The sequence below is a fragment of the Populus alba genome, chromosome 9 (assembly GCF_005239225.2).
Source record: "Populus alba chromosome 9, ASM523922v2, whole genome shotgun sequence".
In the NCBI taxonomy this organism is placed as follows: domain Eukaryota; kingdom Viridiplantae; phylum Streptophyta; class Magnoliopsida; order Malpighiales; family Salicaceae; genus Populus; species Populus alba.
Genome location: NC_133292.1, coordinates 9,026,420 through 9,044,652, shown reverse-complemented (window position 1 = coordinate 9,044,652; position 18,233 = coordinate 9,026,420). Strand labels below are relative to the sequence as shown.

The 18,233-nt window shown below is 35.1% G+C and overlaps 1 protein-coding gene and 1 long non-coding RNA gene across 3 annotated transcripts; both read left to right on the top strand.

Annotated features, from left to right (window-relative positions):
- Positions 1 to 400: 400 nt before the first annotated feature.
- LOC118058659 (presequence protease 1, chloroplastic/mitochondrial) lies at positions 401 to 9,079 on the top strand. Its single transcript, XM_035071383.2, has 19 exons — positions 401 to 928; positions 1,010 to 1,193; positions 1,682 to 1,856; positions 1,968 to 2,100; positions 2,207 to 2,277; positions 2,513 to 2,596; positions 3,095 to 3,185; positions 3,781 to 4,301; positions 4,390 to 4,554; positions 4,639 to 4,857; positions 4,949 to 5,076; positions 5,311 to 5,500; positions 6,102 to 6,185; positions 6,280 to 6,377; positions 6,615 to 6,879; positions 6,962 to 7,124; positions 7,257 to 7,437; positions 8,226 to 8,297; positions 8,645 to 9,079. Exons 1-19 carry the CDS (start codon positions 631 to 633, stop codon positions 8,784 to 8,786), a joined length of 3,264 nt encoding a protein of 1,087 aa, XP_034927274.1. The 5' UTR covers positions 401 to 630; the 3' UTR covers positions 8,787 to 9,079.
- A 298-nt stretch (positions 9,080 to 9,377) lies between these two features.
- LOC118058658 (uncharacterized) lies at positions 9,378 to 12,824 on the top strand. 2 transcript variants are annotated; one of them, XR_004689208.2, is made up of 3 exons: positions 9,378 to 10,372; positions 10,861 to 11,512; positions 11,671 to 12,824. It is a non-coding gene; the product is annotated as an uncharacterized lncRNA (long non-coding RNA). The 2 variants fall into 2 exon arrangements; XR_004689207.2 differs by having other exon boundaries at positions 10,846 to 11,512.
- The last annotated feature ends 5,409 nt before the right edge of the window (positions 12,825 to 18,233 follow it).

Sequence of the window (18,233 nt, the reverse complement as noted above, 5' to 3'; positions counted from 1 at the left end):
ATAATGTTATACGATAAGGATATGTTTCCATCCATAGCGTGTAATGAAGTGGAAGAATACATAAAACGACAACTTTATCAAACGTTTTCATTTTCATCTTGTTGTATGTTGATTTGCCCATGTTATTCTGGATTTCATATCAAAAGGAAGCGTATGGAGTTAGTTTTTTAAAATTTATTTTTGATATTAATATATTAAAATGATTTTAAAATATAAAATAATAACTAATTTAAATAATTTTTTAAAAAACATAACATGACCACATAAACAAACACACCCAAACTCTAAAAAAAAGCTTAACTTCTAGCTCTAATATAGATGCACTGGATATATTTATTTTTCATGAAAAATATAAATTTCGAAGAAGAAGATTATACTGTAACCTGGCTCTCTTCATTTCCGACTCTCCAAGCAAACTATACACCTTACCATTAAGGAAGTGAACCACAGAAATCTTTTACTGCCATTCCGATGCTTTTCTGATAAAGGAAAATAAAAAAAGCCCAAAACGACACTCCAAGTAGCGTCCATCCCGTTCTTTCCCCTTTGATGTTCTCCCTCTTCTCCACGTTGTTAAACCCCAAACAAAACCAAAAACCTTAACCCCCCCCCCCCCCCCCCCCTACGAAAATGGAGACAGCAATTCTCCTTCGCTCTTCCAACAAATTACTCCTTTTCCCTCGCTACCACTCTCCCCGCAACTTCTTTCGCCTTTTCTCTTCCTCATCGAAATCGCGACGCTCCTCGCTCTTCACCCCTCGCAATCTTCACCGGCCGATTAACCCCCTCACCTCTCGCTCCCTCCTTCTCCGCCGCCGCTTTAGTTTACTCCCTCTCTCTGCCACGCCATACTCATCCTCTTTCCACCTCATCAAACACCCCTTCTCTTCCTCCTCTCTTCAAGCCATCGCCACCCAATGCTCTCCAGGTCACGTGTTCTTCATTTTAAAAAAAATTAATTTAATCAGAAAAATGAAAATTTGAGCTTTGATTGTGTGTGTGGTTGCAGATGCTAGTACCTTGACTGACGAGGTTGCGGCGAAATATGGATTTGAGAAAGTATCAGAGGAGTTCATCGGAGAGTGTAAATCAAGAGCTGTGTTATTCAAGCATAAAAAAACTGGAGCTGAAGTCATGTCTGTTTCCAATGATGATGAGAATAAAGTTTTCGGCATTGTTTTTCGCACTCCGCCGTAAGTTCTTAGCATTATTATTAGTATTATCACCGTGTTTTAAGCTTAATTTGATTTTAAGTGGATGCAATTCTAGTGGTTTTGATTAAGAAAATGGATATTATTGAAATCTTTATTTTTTGTGATTGTTATCTTTATAGGATTTGACTTTCCTTTTTTTGTTGCTTTAAGATTAACTTAGTGTTTAAATGGTGAGGTTTATTTGTACTTTAGTAGAAGAGCGTGGATATCATTGAAAAGTTTGAATTTATTATGATTGTAGGTGTTGAATTTGTGAAAGGAATTGGCTACGGAGTGTTTTGTATTTGAAAATTAAAATTGTTGTGTTTTATGCTCTTTGCAGTTTGGTTTTTAGCGAAAAGTTTGGCTAAGTTTTTTATTTTTATAGATTCTTGAGAGATGACCTGATAAAATCTTACGCCAGTCAAATTTTGTAGCCAAATTAGTTGACGTGCAAGCTACTGATCATGATTAATGGTGTAATGCAGGAAGGATTCAACTGGGATACCACACATATTGGAACACAGTGTGTTATGTGGGTCAAGGAAGTACCCATTGAAAGAACCATTTGTTGAGTTATTGAAAGGAAGTCTGCATACTTTTCTGAATGCATTCACTTATCCTGATAGGACCTGCTACCCAGTTGCTTCCACGAACACAAAGGTAACAGTGAATTAGTAAATGTATGATATTGCAACTTTGGGCAATAGCGATTTTTTATTTCATTTGGATTTTGTTTAGATGTTAATACTTGGATCTTGTTTTTCAAAACAGGATTTCTATAACTTGGTTGATGTATACCTGGATGCTGTATTCTTTCCTAAATGTGTGGAGGATCACCATACTTTTCAACAGGAGGGTTGGCATCTTGAGCTCAACAACCCTTCAGAAGAAATCTCTTATAAAGGTTGCATATTTTAAGAAATATACCCAGCTACTTGTTTGGCAGTATTATTCCTTGTTTTGCATGTAGTATCTTCACCTTTAATGAGTTTATTTCTCCTAAATCCCAGGAGTTGTTTTTAATGAGATGAAGGGTGTCTATTCCCAACCTGATAATATTCTAGGACGGACTGCTCAGCTGGCAAGTTCCCTTTTCTCTAATTGTTTGATCTTACTTATTTCAGTATGAAACACGTTGACTGCTTAGATGTTTAGTCATGCCTGCATGCAATCATTCACGAGTGCAATTTTGAGAAAGCAATTATTTGGATGCTATTAGTTTGATAATTAGCTCATTATAGATTATTTGTTTTATGGACATGCCTCCACTACAATTATGTTATCTTTAGTAACTGTCACTCGTAACTTCTGTGTAGGCTCTTTTCCCAGACAATACCTATGGTGTTGATAGTGGAGGGGATCCAAAAGTTATTCCCAAATTGACGTTTGAGCAATTTAAGGTCAGTCTCAACATCCCTGTTCTAGTTTGTTAGTGTAAAAGTGTTCTACTACGTGATTCATAAACTTCTGGATCTTTGATGTTACTCATCCATCTCTGTTTTAGAAAACATGAGTGTTTTCATAATGGTTTTTAGCTTTTAGAAGCTTATAAAACAATACATGTTTTTTTTTTTCAAAATAAATTAGGACAGTGAATACTTCATTTTCCATTCACTGGTATGTATTACCAGGCACAAGAACTTTGACTTCCTGGTGTGATTTTTCTGTAAAGTACATCTGCTGTCAAATATTTTCAATAATGTGCAAATATTTATGCGTGAATTTATTAATTTATTTTTTGCATGTGTGTGATCTCTGTTACTGTAGTGAGTGTGCTATATATGTTATTTCCTTCGCTTGTACATGTGCTTATGCATGGTTTCATGTAGGATCAGTGTATTCTTGATTATGAATAGGTACATACAGGACTCTCTTCTTTACTGATTAAAATAATACAGGAGTTTCACGGTAAATATTACCACCCCAGCAATGCCAGGATATGGTTTTATGGAGATGACGATCCAACTGAGCGCTTACGCATCCTGAGTGGTACTGCTTCCAAGTTCCATCCCTGTTGATAAGTTATGAAAGCATTGCATTTAAACGCTTCTTTTTCACTTAAATGCAAGGCATGCTGAATATCTTAGAAAATGCTCAGGTGATTTTTTCCTAAAGGGAAGCATTTGCAGAGCTAGAGGTGTGAAGGTGAAAGGATGTGGACCATAATTGTCAAACTTTATTATCAGAAAACTAGATTGAAACCAAACTTTATATTCATTTAGTGGGTTTTGCCTGATGGAATTTGGCAACTGTTTCTTTGATTTTAATCTGTCTAAATATTCATATCATCATGCTTCATCATGCTATCATACAGTTTAAATAGAATGTGTTAAGTGTGTGTGTATTTACAAAGCCTGTAGGCTGGCCTAGTGATTGTTCATGTCCCATTTCAATTTCTATGATCAATTTGCTTTTGAAATCTTAAGTTGTTTATATAAGGAATAGTGTTCGTTGTGTACCTTAAGACCATTATACCATCCACATTCATCTTGTATACTATCACCTGTAATATTCCAGCTCAGTAATTAGCAATTTCAGGATTCTGAGAAACTTGTACTTGAATTGTTCTCTCTTTCTCTCTCAGAGTATCTAGATATGTTCGATGCAAGTTCAGCTTCAAATGAGTCAAGGATTGAGCAACAGAAATTCTTTTCAGAGCCTGTCAGGATTGTTGAGAAATATCCAGCTGGTGATGGCAGTGATTTGAAAAAGAAGCATATGGTATGCCTTAATTGGTTGCTAGCAGATAAGCCCTTAGACTTGGAAACTGAGCTTACTCTTGGCTTTTTGGATCATCTTATGTTGGGAACCCCTGCTTCACCCTTGAGGAAAATCTTACTGGAAAGTGGTCTTGGAGATGCCATTGTTGGTGGTGGAGTTGAAGATGAGCTGCTTCAACCACAATTTAGTATTGGGTTGAAGGGTGTCTCCGAAGAACACATTGAAAAGGTAGAAGAATTAGTCATGAGTACACTTAAGAAGTTAGCAGAGGAAGGATTTGAGACAGATGCCGTGGAGGCTTCCATGAATACAATCGAGTTTTCTCTCAGGGAAAACAACACTGGGTCATTTCCTCGTGGCTTATCACTGATGCTTCAATCCATTGTAAGTTTTGCATGTTTTTCCCCTCATTTCTGCAAACCAGTCATCATTTATTTATTTCAGATATCATTGATGTGGTTTTGGTTTGCAGAGCAAATGGATATATGATATGGATCCCTTTGAGCCTTTAAAGTATGAGAAACCCTTGATGGCCCTAAAAGCAAGAATAGATGAGGAAGGTTCCAAAGCTGTTTTTTCTCCTTTAATTGAGAAATTTATCTTGAACAATCTTCATCGTGTTACCATTGAAATGCAGGTAATCATTTTAGTCTGAAATTTCATTTTCTATATATGACTGTACAGTAATTGCATCAGTGACACTGGGTGTTTTCTGTTTCAGCCTGATCCTGAGAAAGCTTCTCGTGATGAAGCTGCTGAAAGAGAAATTTTGGAGAAAGTAAAAGCAAGCATGACTGAAGAAGATCTTGCTGAGCTAGCACGTGCTACACAGGAGCTGAGATTAAAGCAGGAAACTCCTGACCCACCTGAAGCTTTAAGAAGTGTTCCAAGCCTCTCTTTGCTTGACATTCCCAAAGAACCCATACATGTTCCCACTGAGGTTATTGTTAAGCTTTTAGTGTTTTGTGCTTGAATGTCCTGCATATGACCATTTTGGGGACTTGTGCTTAGCATTTATATACTAACTGTAGGCTGGGGATATCAATGGAGTGAAAGTATTGAAGCATGACCTCTTCACAAATGATGTCCTTTATGCTGAAATTGTCTTTAATATGAGATCACTGAAGCAAGAACTTCTTCCTCTAGTGCCACTTTTCTGGTGAGATGTTGCCTTGAAGAATATTTCCACGGTCATTTCTTGTTGTGAATGTTTTTTTTTCTCCTGTCTCCACTATGAACATATGTTAAAATTTAACTTAGGTCAGGCTAACCGAACAGAAATCTTAAAACTTAACATGTGCCCTTCTTTATCAATTTCAATTGCTGCGCGCTGCGCCCTGTGTATTTCTTTGCAGACTATATAATCACATTCTATTTCTCAATGCTCTCACAGTCAGTCATTGCTTGAAATGGGCACAAAGGATTTGACCTTTGTGCAACTTAACCAGTTGATTGGAAGAAAAACTGGAGGTATATCAGTTTATCCATTCACATCATCCGTTCAAGGCAGGGAGGATCCATGCAGTCATATAATTGCTCAGGGTAAAGCCATGGCAGGTCGTGTTGAGGACTTATTCAACCTGGTAAGTACAGCTGAATTGTTTTCACTATATCCAGTTGAAGTGGCTTTCAAGCACTTCTGTCATTGTAGATATTGCAGTTGCCTTGTTTTTCCTAAAGGCATCAGCACACTGGGAGAAACTTGATTAGTTTTGCTCTAGTTCCTTTTGATGTTTTTCACTTGCTTGTTCCTGTTTGCTGAAATACTGGTATCTTGCATTTGAATGTACTGATTGGCAATGCATTCTAGAATCTGGATATGCTTTCCTTTTTCCCCTTTTTTTATTGTATGTCCTAGTAAATTCTTCTTTAATACCTGAACCAGCGGAAGAAACCGGGCAAATTAACAACATTTTTTAATTATTGGTATTGCGTAAGCATGTACACTATATAGCTATAAGTTTACTTTCATGAAGATTGTTTTTTATTAAGGGTTTATATGGTTTTATTTTATTTTATTTTTTTCAAGCCCACTTTTGTCACTTGCTGCAAACATCTGTACCATAGTTAGAGACCTATTTTCTAATACTCGAGCTGACGCTTTATGTTTCAAAGTCTATAGCGACATTTACAGAATCAGTTGCCTTGGGATGCAATGAATTGATGAAATGCTATTTGTTGTAGGTTAATTGCGTTCTTCAAGAAGTCCAATTTACGGACCAGCAACGCTTTAAGCAGTTCGTTTCCCAAAGCAAAGCAGGAATGGAGGTACTTATTCATTTTTTTTTGTCTGTTGAATCAGAAATGCAATTGGGTCTTACCTTTAAGAACATAATCTCGATGTTCTGAAAAATATCTTCAGAACCGTTTAAGAGGCAGTGGCCACAGAATTGCAACTACAAGAATGGATGCAAAGTTAAATGTTACAGGATGGATTTCCGAACAAATGGGTGGTGTAAGGTTGGAATGTTCATCTTTTGGTTAATCTGTAATTCTTTGATTTCATCCAACAACCTCATATGATACAAGTGTTTCAGTTCTAGGATTTTAATACATGTGCAATAAATGATATACAATTTTGACATAATGCTAATTGCTTCACATGTATAAATAAATTATGAAAGATTCAAGTTTTGTGGAGAGCTTTCTTACTGCAAATGAAATGATACTGACACAACTCAATTGTTGGGGTCATAGTTACTTGGAATTCCTGCAAGCTCTTGAGGAGAGAGTTGATCAAGATTGGGCTGGAGTATCATCATCTCTAGAGGAAATTCGTACATCCTTGTTATCAAAGAATGGCTGCTTGATAAACATGACCGCTGATGGGAAAAATCTCACCAACTCAGAAAAGTATGTTAGCAAGTTTCTTGATTTGCTTCCTAGCAAGTCTTCTGTTGAAGCTGCTTCTTGGAATGCTCGACTTTCTCCAGGAAATGAAGCTATTGTGATTCCTACACAGGTGAAAAAATTATTTCCCTGTCTGCTGTTTCGTCTTCTTTTCTGGTTGCCAGGGGAAATTTCTAAACTTTCACCTTCTACAGGTTAATTATGTTGGCAAAGCTGCTAATATCTATGACACTGGTTATCAGCTTAATGGGAGTGCTTATGTTATCTCCAAATACATTAGCAACACATGGTTGTGGGATCGTGTGCGTGTTAGTGGTGGGGCATATGGAGGGTTTTGTGATCTTGATACTCACTCAGGTAAAACAATGAGACACAGTGCTTGGCATGGAGTTCCGATTACGCACTGTTTGGAACAGAAAAGGATTTGTAATTGCTATAATATAAATCTAACCATTGGAATTCAATTTATGATTTTTGTTATTTTTGTAGGAGTGTTCTCCTTTTTATCCTATCGTGATCCCAACTTGTTGAAGACACTTGATGTATATGATGGAACTGGTGCTTTTCTACGTCAATTAGAAATGGACGACGATACTCTCTCCAAAGCAATAATTGGGACTATTGGAGACGTGGATTCATACCAGCTGCCAGATGCCAAAGGTTATAGTAGGTATGTGGAGAATATGTTTCAGAACCTTTGTTTCATCATTAACCTTCCATCGTCCTACCCGGTTCTTATCAACCAAAACTCCAATCTTTTCATTCACTGTTTTATTACCACTAGTATTTGCCCTTGAAATCAGTGGAGTCTTGGCATCTTTTAGCATTGGACCATCCTGTTCAAACAAACCCAAAAACTAAAACCAACATAACATAATCGAATAACACAAAGTGTCAAAGTCTATCTCAAACATAAACACACATTCTTCCGGTAAATACAACCATTATCAAAACTAAAAAGCTTAAAACCGTAAGCTATCATCTATCAAAGATTTCATTGAAAATTTGAATCAGTGTGACATACTGCTAATACTTTTCGGATTGGAATATTTTAGTGAGGTAGAGATGCAACCACAACATTGGCCCTGTCAGAGGCACTTAGAACATCTACAATAGCTTCTTCTATTGTACGTGGGGGTGTTTGTGTGTTAGTAGGTTTGGCTGCTAGCTTCTCTGTCTGCCTTTTTAGGGTGTTGCTGTTATGACTTTAGCTTTTTATCAACTTGTGTTCTCGAAACAAGGAAAATTGAACTCATTTCTATTTACCCCCACCCCACCAAACCCGTATCCAAAAAAAATACAAAAACCAACATCTATGAGGAATCAAATTCTACGAGCCTGAAATTGGAAGTCGGTGGTTAAGTAAAAAAGACTTTAGGGAAATGCGGTTCTAATTGGCTTTTATATTTTATATTATAATCAAGCACACTAAAAAAAATGTATTACATTGCTTTTCAGTTTATTGCGGCATTTAATGGGAATCACAGAAGAAGAAAGGCAAAAGAGACGTGAAGAAATATTGTCAACCAGGTAAAGATTGATGTTTATTTGCTTATTGTTTGCCTTGACCAAAAACTCCTCCTGTATAAATACAAAAACATTGATTGGTTATCACCCAGAATGGTAGACAGAGCTAGTTTCTTTTAAAGAAATGGAAAAAGGAAATAATGGGAAAACTGATCAGGCTCATATCATTTACATTACGGAATCCATTGATTTGAATGACTTTAATGATATATCATGAATGCCATTTTGAATATAGATTAACACCAACATTTGTGTCATTAAATCTGTTCGAGTCTTTCATGCCAGGTTAAAAATCAAGACCATTTTTCAAGATTTGAACATTTCTTTCTTCTCTTTCCTTTTGTCCACAGTTTGAAGGACTTCAAGGAATTTGGGGAGGTAATCGAGGCTGTTAAAGATAGATGGGTTTCAGTTGCCGTGGCGTCTCCAGATGATGTTGATGCTGCAAACAAGGAGCGTTCCAACTATTTTGATGTGAAGAAAGCCCTTTAATGCCTCGCATATTGTATCTTTCAGGACAGATACTCTTCCCCACCCCCACCACAGCATATCAGATCAACTGATTTCTCAATTTTTTCTTACAGTGATTGACAACTTATTAACGAGTAGGGAATTAGAGGGGGGATTTTTTTGTTATTTAAAACCCAATACTGTACCAGTGGTTCCGTAGAGGTTACCTGTACAGTGTTGTCATTTATCTCCTTCAAGATGAACTTAAGAACTGCTACCATCCTTTTCTCCCTCATTTTAACAGATTGAAAAACCATTTCGAGAGGGTTGCTGCACTTTGATCTCACCATGGATTCAATTTTTTCCTGCACTTGAATAACACACTTTAATGGAAAAAGAGATTTCATATTTTACGTTACACTTCAATACATTGAAGTTTATCTAAGAACAACTACTGTATGTTACAGCTTGTAAACGTTAGAACCTTGACGAGTTATTATAAAGATGGTGGCAGTAATTTGTGAATTACTATTTTGTAATTTTGTGGTCGGAGGTGAAGCTGTTCTCAGTTCTTTTATTGTTGTTCTCATTCCATGATTTTATAGAATGATAAACCAACTTTTTTTATATTTTTGTTTAAATTAAATTTTTACGATATTAAATAAAAATATTTAAACTTGACATAAAATAAAGAAGAAGTTAATTAATAATTTAAAAATATTAATACTAAATTTAATTCTATCAATCATTTCCTTGTATTTTATAATATTTTATTTTGTGGGCAAACGAAAACATTTTTCTTCCAGTGAAATAAATAAATAAAGATAGAAGGCTTCGGCCCATTTAAAATTTAAACGAAAGGTGTGGGGTTTCGGAGAGAACAGAGAGAAAGGGTTTTGGTTTTTCAACAGTGTAAACTTGGTAGAAACAGGGAGGAGAAAAAACTTTAGATAATACCCACAAGAACCGTTGATATAAATTCTTTCAAGATTACCAGTGAAATCCCTACTGAGATTCAGGTGCGTTTCAAAAACACGATGCTCTTGAATTTCTTTTCCTACTTTCATCACCCGCCTTCTTAGCAAAACCACCATAAGAAACAACGACCTACTTCTAATTAATAAAATGTTTCTCGAAAGAAGCGAAAGAGTTTTACCTTCTATACCCAGTTGGGGGTTTTCCTGATTACTATGCTGAAAAACTTTTTTGTTCGTTTAAAAGTATAGGTTCTAATGACTATTGACGATGCTCAAGATTTTGGACATCTAGATTTAGTATACATGATATTTAGTCTCTTTGAAAGATTAGAAAATGGCGGTCGAGGTCTTGTAGAATGATTTCTAATGATCTGAGGTGCTTTATTTAGTAGCTGGCGAGGTCTGCTTTTGTAAATGGTGCTTGTCATTGGCTTGCATATGATCCGTTGAAGAGGGATGATGCATCCCTTGTAATTTATACCATTTACTCTGAGGAATGGAGTGTTCGGGGATATGGCAATTCCAGATTGTTAAGGTGTTTAATAGAATGCTTTCGTCGGTACCTTCCAGGACCTGGTCAAGGGAAGAGCATTATTCAGCGTGGATGAAGAAAGAGCACAGTGCTTCGGAATCTTGGACCATTTGAAAGGGGTAAGTAATAAGATTAATTGCATTTAGGAAAAATGACAAATGACGAGGTTATACTTTTGGGGAGAGGTGGACAAAGGACAATCGGGGTTGTGGAATATTTTTGTCGGACACATTTTATTTGGATACTTTTGTGGAGAGCCTCGTCTTTCTGAGTGAAGCAAGTGGAGTCTCGGTTGAGAATGATTCTGGTAATAGATCCAAGAGTTGGAAGAGTCAAAGAATCATTCTTCTTTCGTAAGGGAAGAACTAAAAAGTGTAATGTCAGTAGAATCTGTTTCACTTCGCTCTTGTTGAATATTATGCAGTGACTCAGGTTTCAGATGAGAATCACTTTTGTCCTTGCATTAAACTTGTCTTTTGGATTGTAATTTTATTTACCTTGACGACAACTGATATCGTATTATCTGTTCAGTTTGATATAGAAAATTCAGCTCTGGGCTTTCGTTGATAAATAACCTTTTCTTTATATCAAGTGATTTCATTTCTAGGTCGAGTTAAGAGAGACGGGTCATGATGTGATGACGAAGAGAGATTCGTAAGCGAAAGGCATGATCTGAGAAAGAGATGATGTAGGTTAAGAAAAGCTTAGGTCCCTTGAACGTTGCATTTAATCTAGTGGATCTATTTAGTGCATTCAGCTTTAGAGATCTGTGAGATCAGATGCTGCAGTCGTCAAAACTCTTACTTAACGTTGGAACAGAACGGCGAGCTCGCTTCCAATCCCCTTGCAGGATGTGATTTCAAAACTTCACTGGGTGGAATAAACAACTTCACTGGGTGCCATCATTGCTAAATGCTATTTCTCTATCCTATAGGTCTGTATAATATCTATAAAGTTCACATAATTACTTGTGGACCATATCAGCTGGTTCCCTGGAGTTGGGTTGTCAAAATCAAAGACTAATCTGAAACCCATATAATCTATAAACCTGCCCTGTGCTGCTGGATGTCTGAGTTCCATGTTGGCAGGGGAAAGTTGGGGGATTTCGTTATATTTATCACTTCTGTAGGTTTTTTATATGATTTTATTTGTTTTTATTAGACAACAAATGGCAGATCAACAGTACATGACATGTTGTTTCCCTTGATTTCTGCGCCCAGTATCCTGTAAGTTCTGCATGTTCTCCAGTCTTCAAGCAGGTGTGGATATTAGAACTTTTGACATTATTTAATTTCCTGCATTGTTCTCAGAATCCCTGAGAAGGTTGTAACATCTGATTCCATAAGAAGTTAGGTTTAGTCGTGTCATTCCTTTAACACCAGAAAGCAACGTCTCCGTGTCCCTCGTCTGTTTTCAGGTCTAACTATTACTAGTCTTGATAGGGTGAATGGGTTTTTGTTGCATCAAAACCTCTTGCCGTGAACAAGGGTTAACTTTCTGCGGCAGGATCCGACTGGTTTTGGGTGTTAAAATATCTTCCACGTTCAAGTTCGTTGTTTTCCATGGACAATTCGCATGCCACTGGCTTGATTTATTATCCAGAGGCACATGGGTTGACCTCTTTTTAGTCAATGGCCCAGACGAAGAGAGAGAGAGAGAGAGAGAGAGAGAGAGAGAGAGAGAGGTCTGGCATGATCCTTGATTATGCATTTTTCAGGAATCACGAGTCAACTTGTGCAGTGTATCTTCCCCTTGCTTTCTTTTAACCAACAGACGCATCCAATCATGTGCACATCACATGCAACAAATAACTTGGAGGATTCGTGTAGATTTCCATTGATTTTGGCAGCTATGGTATCTCTCTCTCTGACATAGAGGGAGCCGGGTTTCGGACGGTGCCTTGCAAGCAGGGGTTATTCTACAACTCATTCCTCATAAGCCTTTACTTTGACTGCCGGAAAGAACAGTCTCCCTCTTGAATTTTCCTCGCTAAGGGATCATCAATGGGTATATATATCCTATATATTTCGTACATAATGCATTTATTTCAGGTTAGGTCACCCGGCAGTGCCCCCATTAAATGACCATACCATCTTGCTTTCTCTAATTGCCCGTCTGAGCTGAAACTTGACTTGTATGTAGTACAAAGCTGCCAAAATTTCTGAATGCCCTAGACTGGTTTCTTTTGCTCTATGTTCTATCATGGAATTCTGATTTGAGGGGTCTAGTAGTCAGCCAGCCTGCCTGCCAGCTTCGATATTATATGAAATTAATAGAATTCACAGAGAATGCAGGCTTCCGAGCTACCATGGATGATGTTCCCTCCCCACAAAATGATTTGGAAGTACAAAAATATGGGGCATATGACCTGCATGTGATACATCTACATCGATATTTAAACCCACATTTCAAGCAGGAAACTAATAAATACAAATCTGCCGGCAACTCAGTACAATCAATCAATCACCATTATTCAACCACCAGTATGTTCCAGTCAAATCTGGCAACGTTATTGCTACTTAAGTTATGTACGTACCTTTTGCCCCTATAATTTCTTTAGTTCGCTGGAGTTGATATATATATATATATATATATAATATTTTTTTTTAAAAAAAATAAAAAAGTAGCACAGTTCCGAGAAATTGAAAAATAACACTTTGTTATGGTTAGGTATCATTGAGCTCAAATAATATTAAAAATAGATATTTAATTTTGAGATATGTAGTTTAATCAGATAAAACCTAGATTTTCTCTTTATAAATCACCAGTTTGAGTTTTATAAATCTCAGTGTTATTAGAAATTTACATGATCGTTAACTTCAAAACTCATAAAATTAGTCGATGTATGAGCAAATTGACCTATACACCCATATTAATAATAACAAATGATCTTATAACCCGAGATTTGATCTAAATTAGATTTAAAATTAAACTTGCTAAACATAAATTTATAAAAATTGAAGATAAGAAAAAATATATTGTACAAACTTTGCAATGCTTGTTTATAAAAATAAGCGACACTAAGAATGGGGAGAAGTACATCATGCGATGGCCTATTGCTATGGTTTGAAACTTGAACTCTAATGGTATTGTTTGTGCAAGAATCAGAAGAAGAGAGTTATAAAGAAAAGAAATTAGACATAGGAGCTTTCTTTAAGATTTTGACTAGAGAGGAGGAAGATAAAGATAGCAGCAAGTTGGGCACACACACGCACGAAGAGAGATAACGCCTTAGTAATAATAATAAAAAAGTTCGTTGCACAGTTGTGGATTAGGAGGTAGAAGAATAAAGAGGGAAGAAAAGGTAGGACTGAACACTTTTGAATTAAAGCCAAGAAAAGTAATTAAAATTCAAAATTAATTAAAAATATAATTAAAATAAGAAGAACAATACCATGAATGACATGGGTTGAATCAACACAACTTAGCTATCAACAACACAAATACAGATTATATATATATTACATGAGAGGTCATTTCACTTTTGCCTGCAAAAAAAAGGGGGGGCTCTATGCATTATAGTGGTATCACTTTCGAAGCTTTTCGACACTCTTTTTTTCTTGCTTCACTTGGTGCCATGATCTTCTACGCCTCCAATTTTTATTTTTTATTTTTAAAAAAGGGGGCTATCTGGTTAGAAAAGAAACTAAAGGTGGGTGATACACTTTTAGCCAATGAATAAATTCGAGGATAGTTTCAAGGTGTCAGCAACTTTGAGAACTCATCAATATCAATTATTTACCAATCAGCATCAAGGCGTGCAGTGAATCTGTTACCAAACTTGAGAGCCAAATGCATACCATTTGGCGTTTGCCCATGAAACAGCGCCTTGAATCCAAGGCTGCGAGAGTTTACTCTCCAGGAAATTCTATTTTTGACAGTGACCTTGCTCAGAAGCTGAAGGCCTGTGACGCTCATCAGACCAGCTAGTTTTATACTTTTATGTCTCGATCGAGGCTGATACCTGCAGCTCTACGAGGGTGTTCTTGGCTCATCCACCATTGCCCACCTACCTTCTATCCAAAAACTTTTGGGGGGCACGTGTGGTGTTCAAGTCCAAAATAATTTAATGAACAGAAGAGTCCAGGACGATTCATCAACAGAATTTTTGGAAATGCGCACCGGATTATCACTGCATCCGGGGCTAGAAGAATCAAGCAACCATTTGCTCTAGTATGACTTAATAATTATGAGTCGAATCAGAAATTATAATTATAGTTTGTTTTTGAACTTTTAACTGTGTTTCGGTGTGTTTAGCTTTAAAAATATATTATTTTTGTGTTTTATTTTTTTAAAAATTTTATTGATAATTTTAATATATTTGATATCAATAATAATAAAAATCTGAAAAAATATTTTAATATATTTTTAAACAAAAAAAACTTTGATAAAAATATCTTGTATTACAAAACCAAACATTATATACTAGATTATATTTGACATGATTTTATTTAATATATTATCAACATGTTAGAAATAATAAACTCTTAACTTTATAATTTATACTACATTCAATATTCTTCAAAAACAAGTTGTTTTAAGTTATTTTTATTAAACATGTTTCTAACTTAAAGTTATTTTAATTCATATCTATCATAATTTATTTATGAAAAAATAATGTTAAAGTTTTAATTGAAAATCAAGAGTTATAATTCAAGAACCATGTCAAATAAATCTCAAATGCTAAAGAAGAAGGAAGTAAAGATAGTAAAGAATTTATTTTTTTCAAAGGGAATGGAAATAATTAAATAAATGATTATTTATTTATCCTCGTACTCTGCGGGGACAAAAACATGTGTGTGATTTTGTTATGTATGTTCGGAATTTGAGGTGATAGTATAGTTCCATCCTTGACAATCAATCAAAGGATGGATGACATTGTAAATAAAAGTAAATTTATAACGGATTTAACAGTGATATCGAATAAAGTATAGTTTTATACTTCATTCTTCTCACTCACATGTCCTTATCGACATCCTCTTATGAATAAATAGCTACCATATACTCTGTACGTAAATTTTCTCGTACAATTATATATAGTTAAGACATTAATTTAAGAATGTTAAGTAGTGTAAATAAAAACTAACGTATAGCATGTGAAAGGCTATGCGATTATAACATAAACAAGGGAGGCTTTTGAGGTGGAAAGTGGAAGCAATATCAATTCATCCATCCAAATCAAAGTTTCTTTTATTTAGGGATAAAAGAAGATAAAGTACTTGTGCTTCTTCTATATCTCGGAGTTCAAATTAATCAATCTTCACGAATCATACGATATATAAATTACAAAAAATGATATGAATTTAAGTAGTGCTTCTTTTTTATTATTTTATTGCACTGATATAAAAAAATTATTTTAAAAAAATTATTTTGATATATTTCTAAATAAAAAATACTTTTAAAAAATAATCACAATCACACTTCTAAACAAAATATAATAAAAAAAAATGATAAACGTTTTCAATTTAGCCATACCTACTTGTTATTTTCTTTCCTTTTCACTTATCATTTCTTGAAAATTTGCTTAATTTATTTAGCTTACTCATTAATTTCAAGGCTTTGATCCTGGATGGAATATTTTTTATCGATTAGTTTTTGCACGAGCCTCTTTTCTCACATGCTATACGTTATTCTTAAAAATCGTGATAGAATTGTAGAATAATTTTGCAAGATTTGAACTTGATTTAATTGTCTACAAGTATGGGTTTTTGTTTTGAACTACCGTTTTGACGAGTTGGGGTTTTCCCACACCTTTTCAATCTGATCCATAAAGACATCTACGATACTTTACACGTTATTGTCGAGTACCTCTGATTGGTTGCTGACTAGATCCACCAATGGAAAGCCAGAGGGCCAATCAAAATTTGGAGTTGAAAAAATTACACATTAATTGGTTTTGTCTGCAATCACAAAGTAATCAAGCAGGGGACAGTCTAAATGGGGCCAAAGCCAATAAGCCCCCGTAGGTGTTTTAGCTAGGATTCAAAATTGTAAAAACAAATTTGAATTTCAAAAAAAATTATATTTAATTTTTATTAAATAAATAAAATAATAAAATTTAAATTCATAATTATTTGATTATGAAGATTTTGATATCATGTTAAAAACTATTTTAACTTAATAACTTAAATTATTAAATAAAATTCTAATATATAATTTATATTATTTTCTAATAAAAATATATACCGCCTGAAATTATTTATCATGATTTTAGAGTCATTTTTGTTTGAAGTTATTTGTGAGCCCTCCAAGCTAGATAGTAAAAAAACATGAAAAGGACCATACAAAAATTCTTAAGGATGTATATGCTACATTTCAAAATTTTTCATAGTAATTTAGGTACCATTTTGGAAGCTACCCACCGACTCGGTACTTTCTTCCACAAAGTTTTTCTGCTTGAAAACAAAGTGATTTGTGGATTATTCGGCTACTTTTCTTGAAAAGAAACATGTTAGACAGCAAAGTTTCACCTCAAAACAATTCTTCAAAGCAGTTGTAGTTTTACTTTAGACAAAGTAGAGATGCTTTTGAAAATGATATGACCTTTTCGGCTCTCTTTCTAGCTCTCCAGATTCTGAAACGTGCATGGCTTCGACAAGAAAAGCATTTCATCCAATGAACCGTGGCTTGGACTGCTTGATAAATGTCTTTTCAAAAAGCAGGGGTTAGTTGAGTCGACGCAGGTCCATATTTTATTTTATCTCTTCTCCAAAAGAGCTAACAAACGAAGACAGCGATCAAATTCCCTGAAGACGCCTATGATCTATGCTGCAAGTGCCTCAAAACACACGATCGAGGAATTACAAGAACGAAGCTTCAGAGCTGCAAGATAATTAATTACTCGTGGTTTTATTTCACTGTGATCTAGTTGATAATGAGACCACAGAAATAAATGGTAGCAGCTAAATGCTTAAGATAATATTGGTAATGTCATTCAAGGTAGATAACCATAATCACGGACTCACCCTCCTATTTTAACCCTTCCATTTAATGGAAAGCAGAAAACTTCAGCTCTATATATAAATTAATGGAATTAAAGTAATTTATCTGCTTGTTTCAGAATAGTAATGCACTGTCAGAATTAAATCCCCCATCTAATCTTTCATCGTGCAAGACTTAATGCCATATCAAGACTACTAATTGTGTCTCTTTAACTCTTTCGGGCCAGTATATATAACACCTACGATCACTTCCCTTATTTTACATCTTTCTGATACAATATTTGATTTAGCGATAATGGGTTTAAATATATAATAATTCATCGCTCATTTTTAACAAATTATAATAATTTAATACTTTTTTTTAATAATCTTACTAATTAAATATATACGAATTACAACACACTGATCCAGTAATTAATTAAAAGCCATAAAAGCTATGATCAAGATTCTGAAAAAAAATCAAGAAAACATAAATTTGAGATTTAAGAATTATACGGGATTAATAATTTAGAAAGTGATCGCGTGTTAATGATACAGTAATTATTTTAAACATAACAAGCGTGCGTTACTGTTGCGTGCTAGGATTACAGCCGTTATTTTTACGAGTCATCCGATTCCAGTAAATAACGAAAATAACTATTGATTGTTGTTTAGAAATCATGATATGAATTACACGGCTACCAAGACAAAGAGCCACTCAACTATCGAAGGGGGTCGGATTACTAGAGTCCATGGTCCATCCCTGTTAATATATTAATATGTGGTGTTCAGATACTGACATGGTCCATCCCTGTTATCCTGTCGTCTCTCCACCGCATGGTATGGCATTCAGCCATTCATGGCTTTTCACCATGCCGATAAGCTTTTGCGAAGCCAACCACCAGGTGAACCGACACTCCGTTCATTTGTACGTATGATCGGCTATATATAACCTCTCCGCACATCATTCTTACGTATTTAGACGGGAATTATATATTCGTTGTTTATTAATTTTCATTTTACTGATAGTTCTGTAAATATATAACATGGCGTTAGCATG

What these genes read in the sequence shown, in the direction of transcription:
- LOC118058659 (XM_035071383.2), top strand. Translation starts at nt 631, where the DNA reads ATGGAGACAGCAATTCTCCTTCGCTCTTCCAACAAATTACTCCTTTTC. An exon ending in TGACGTTTGAGCAATTTAAG is followed by an intron (nt 2,597 to 3,094) that starts GTCAGTCTCAAC and finishes AAAATAATACAG; the next exon opens with GAGTTTCACGGTAAATATTA. An exon ending in GAACAAATGGGTGGTGTAAG is followed by an intron (nt 6,378 to 6,614) that starts GTTGGAATGTTC and finishes TTGGGGTCATAG; the next exon opens with TTACTTGGAATTCCTGCAAG.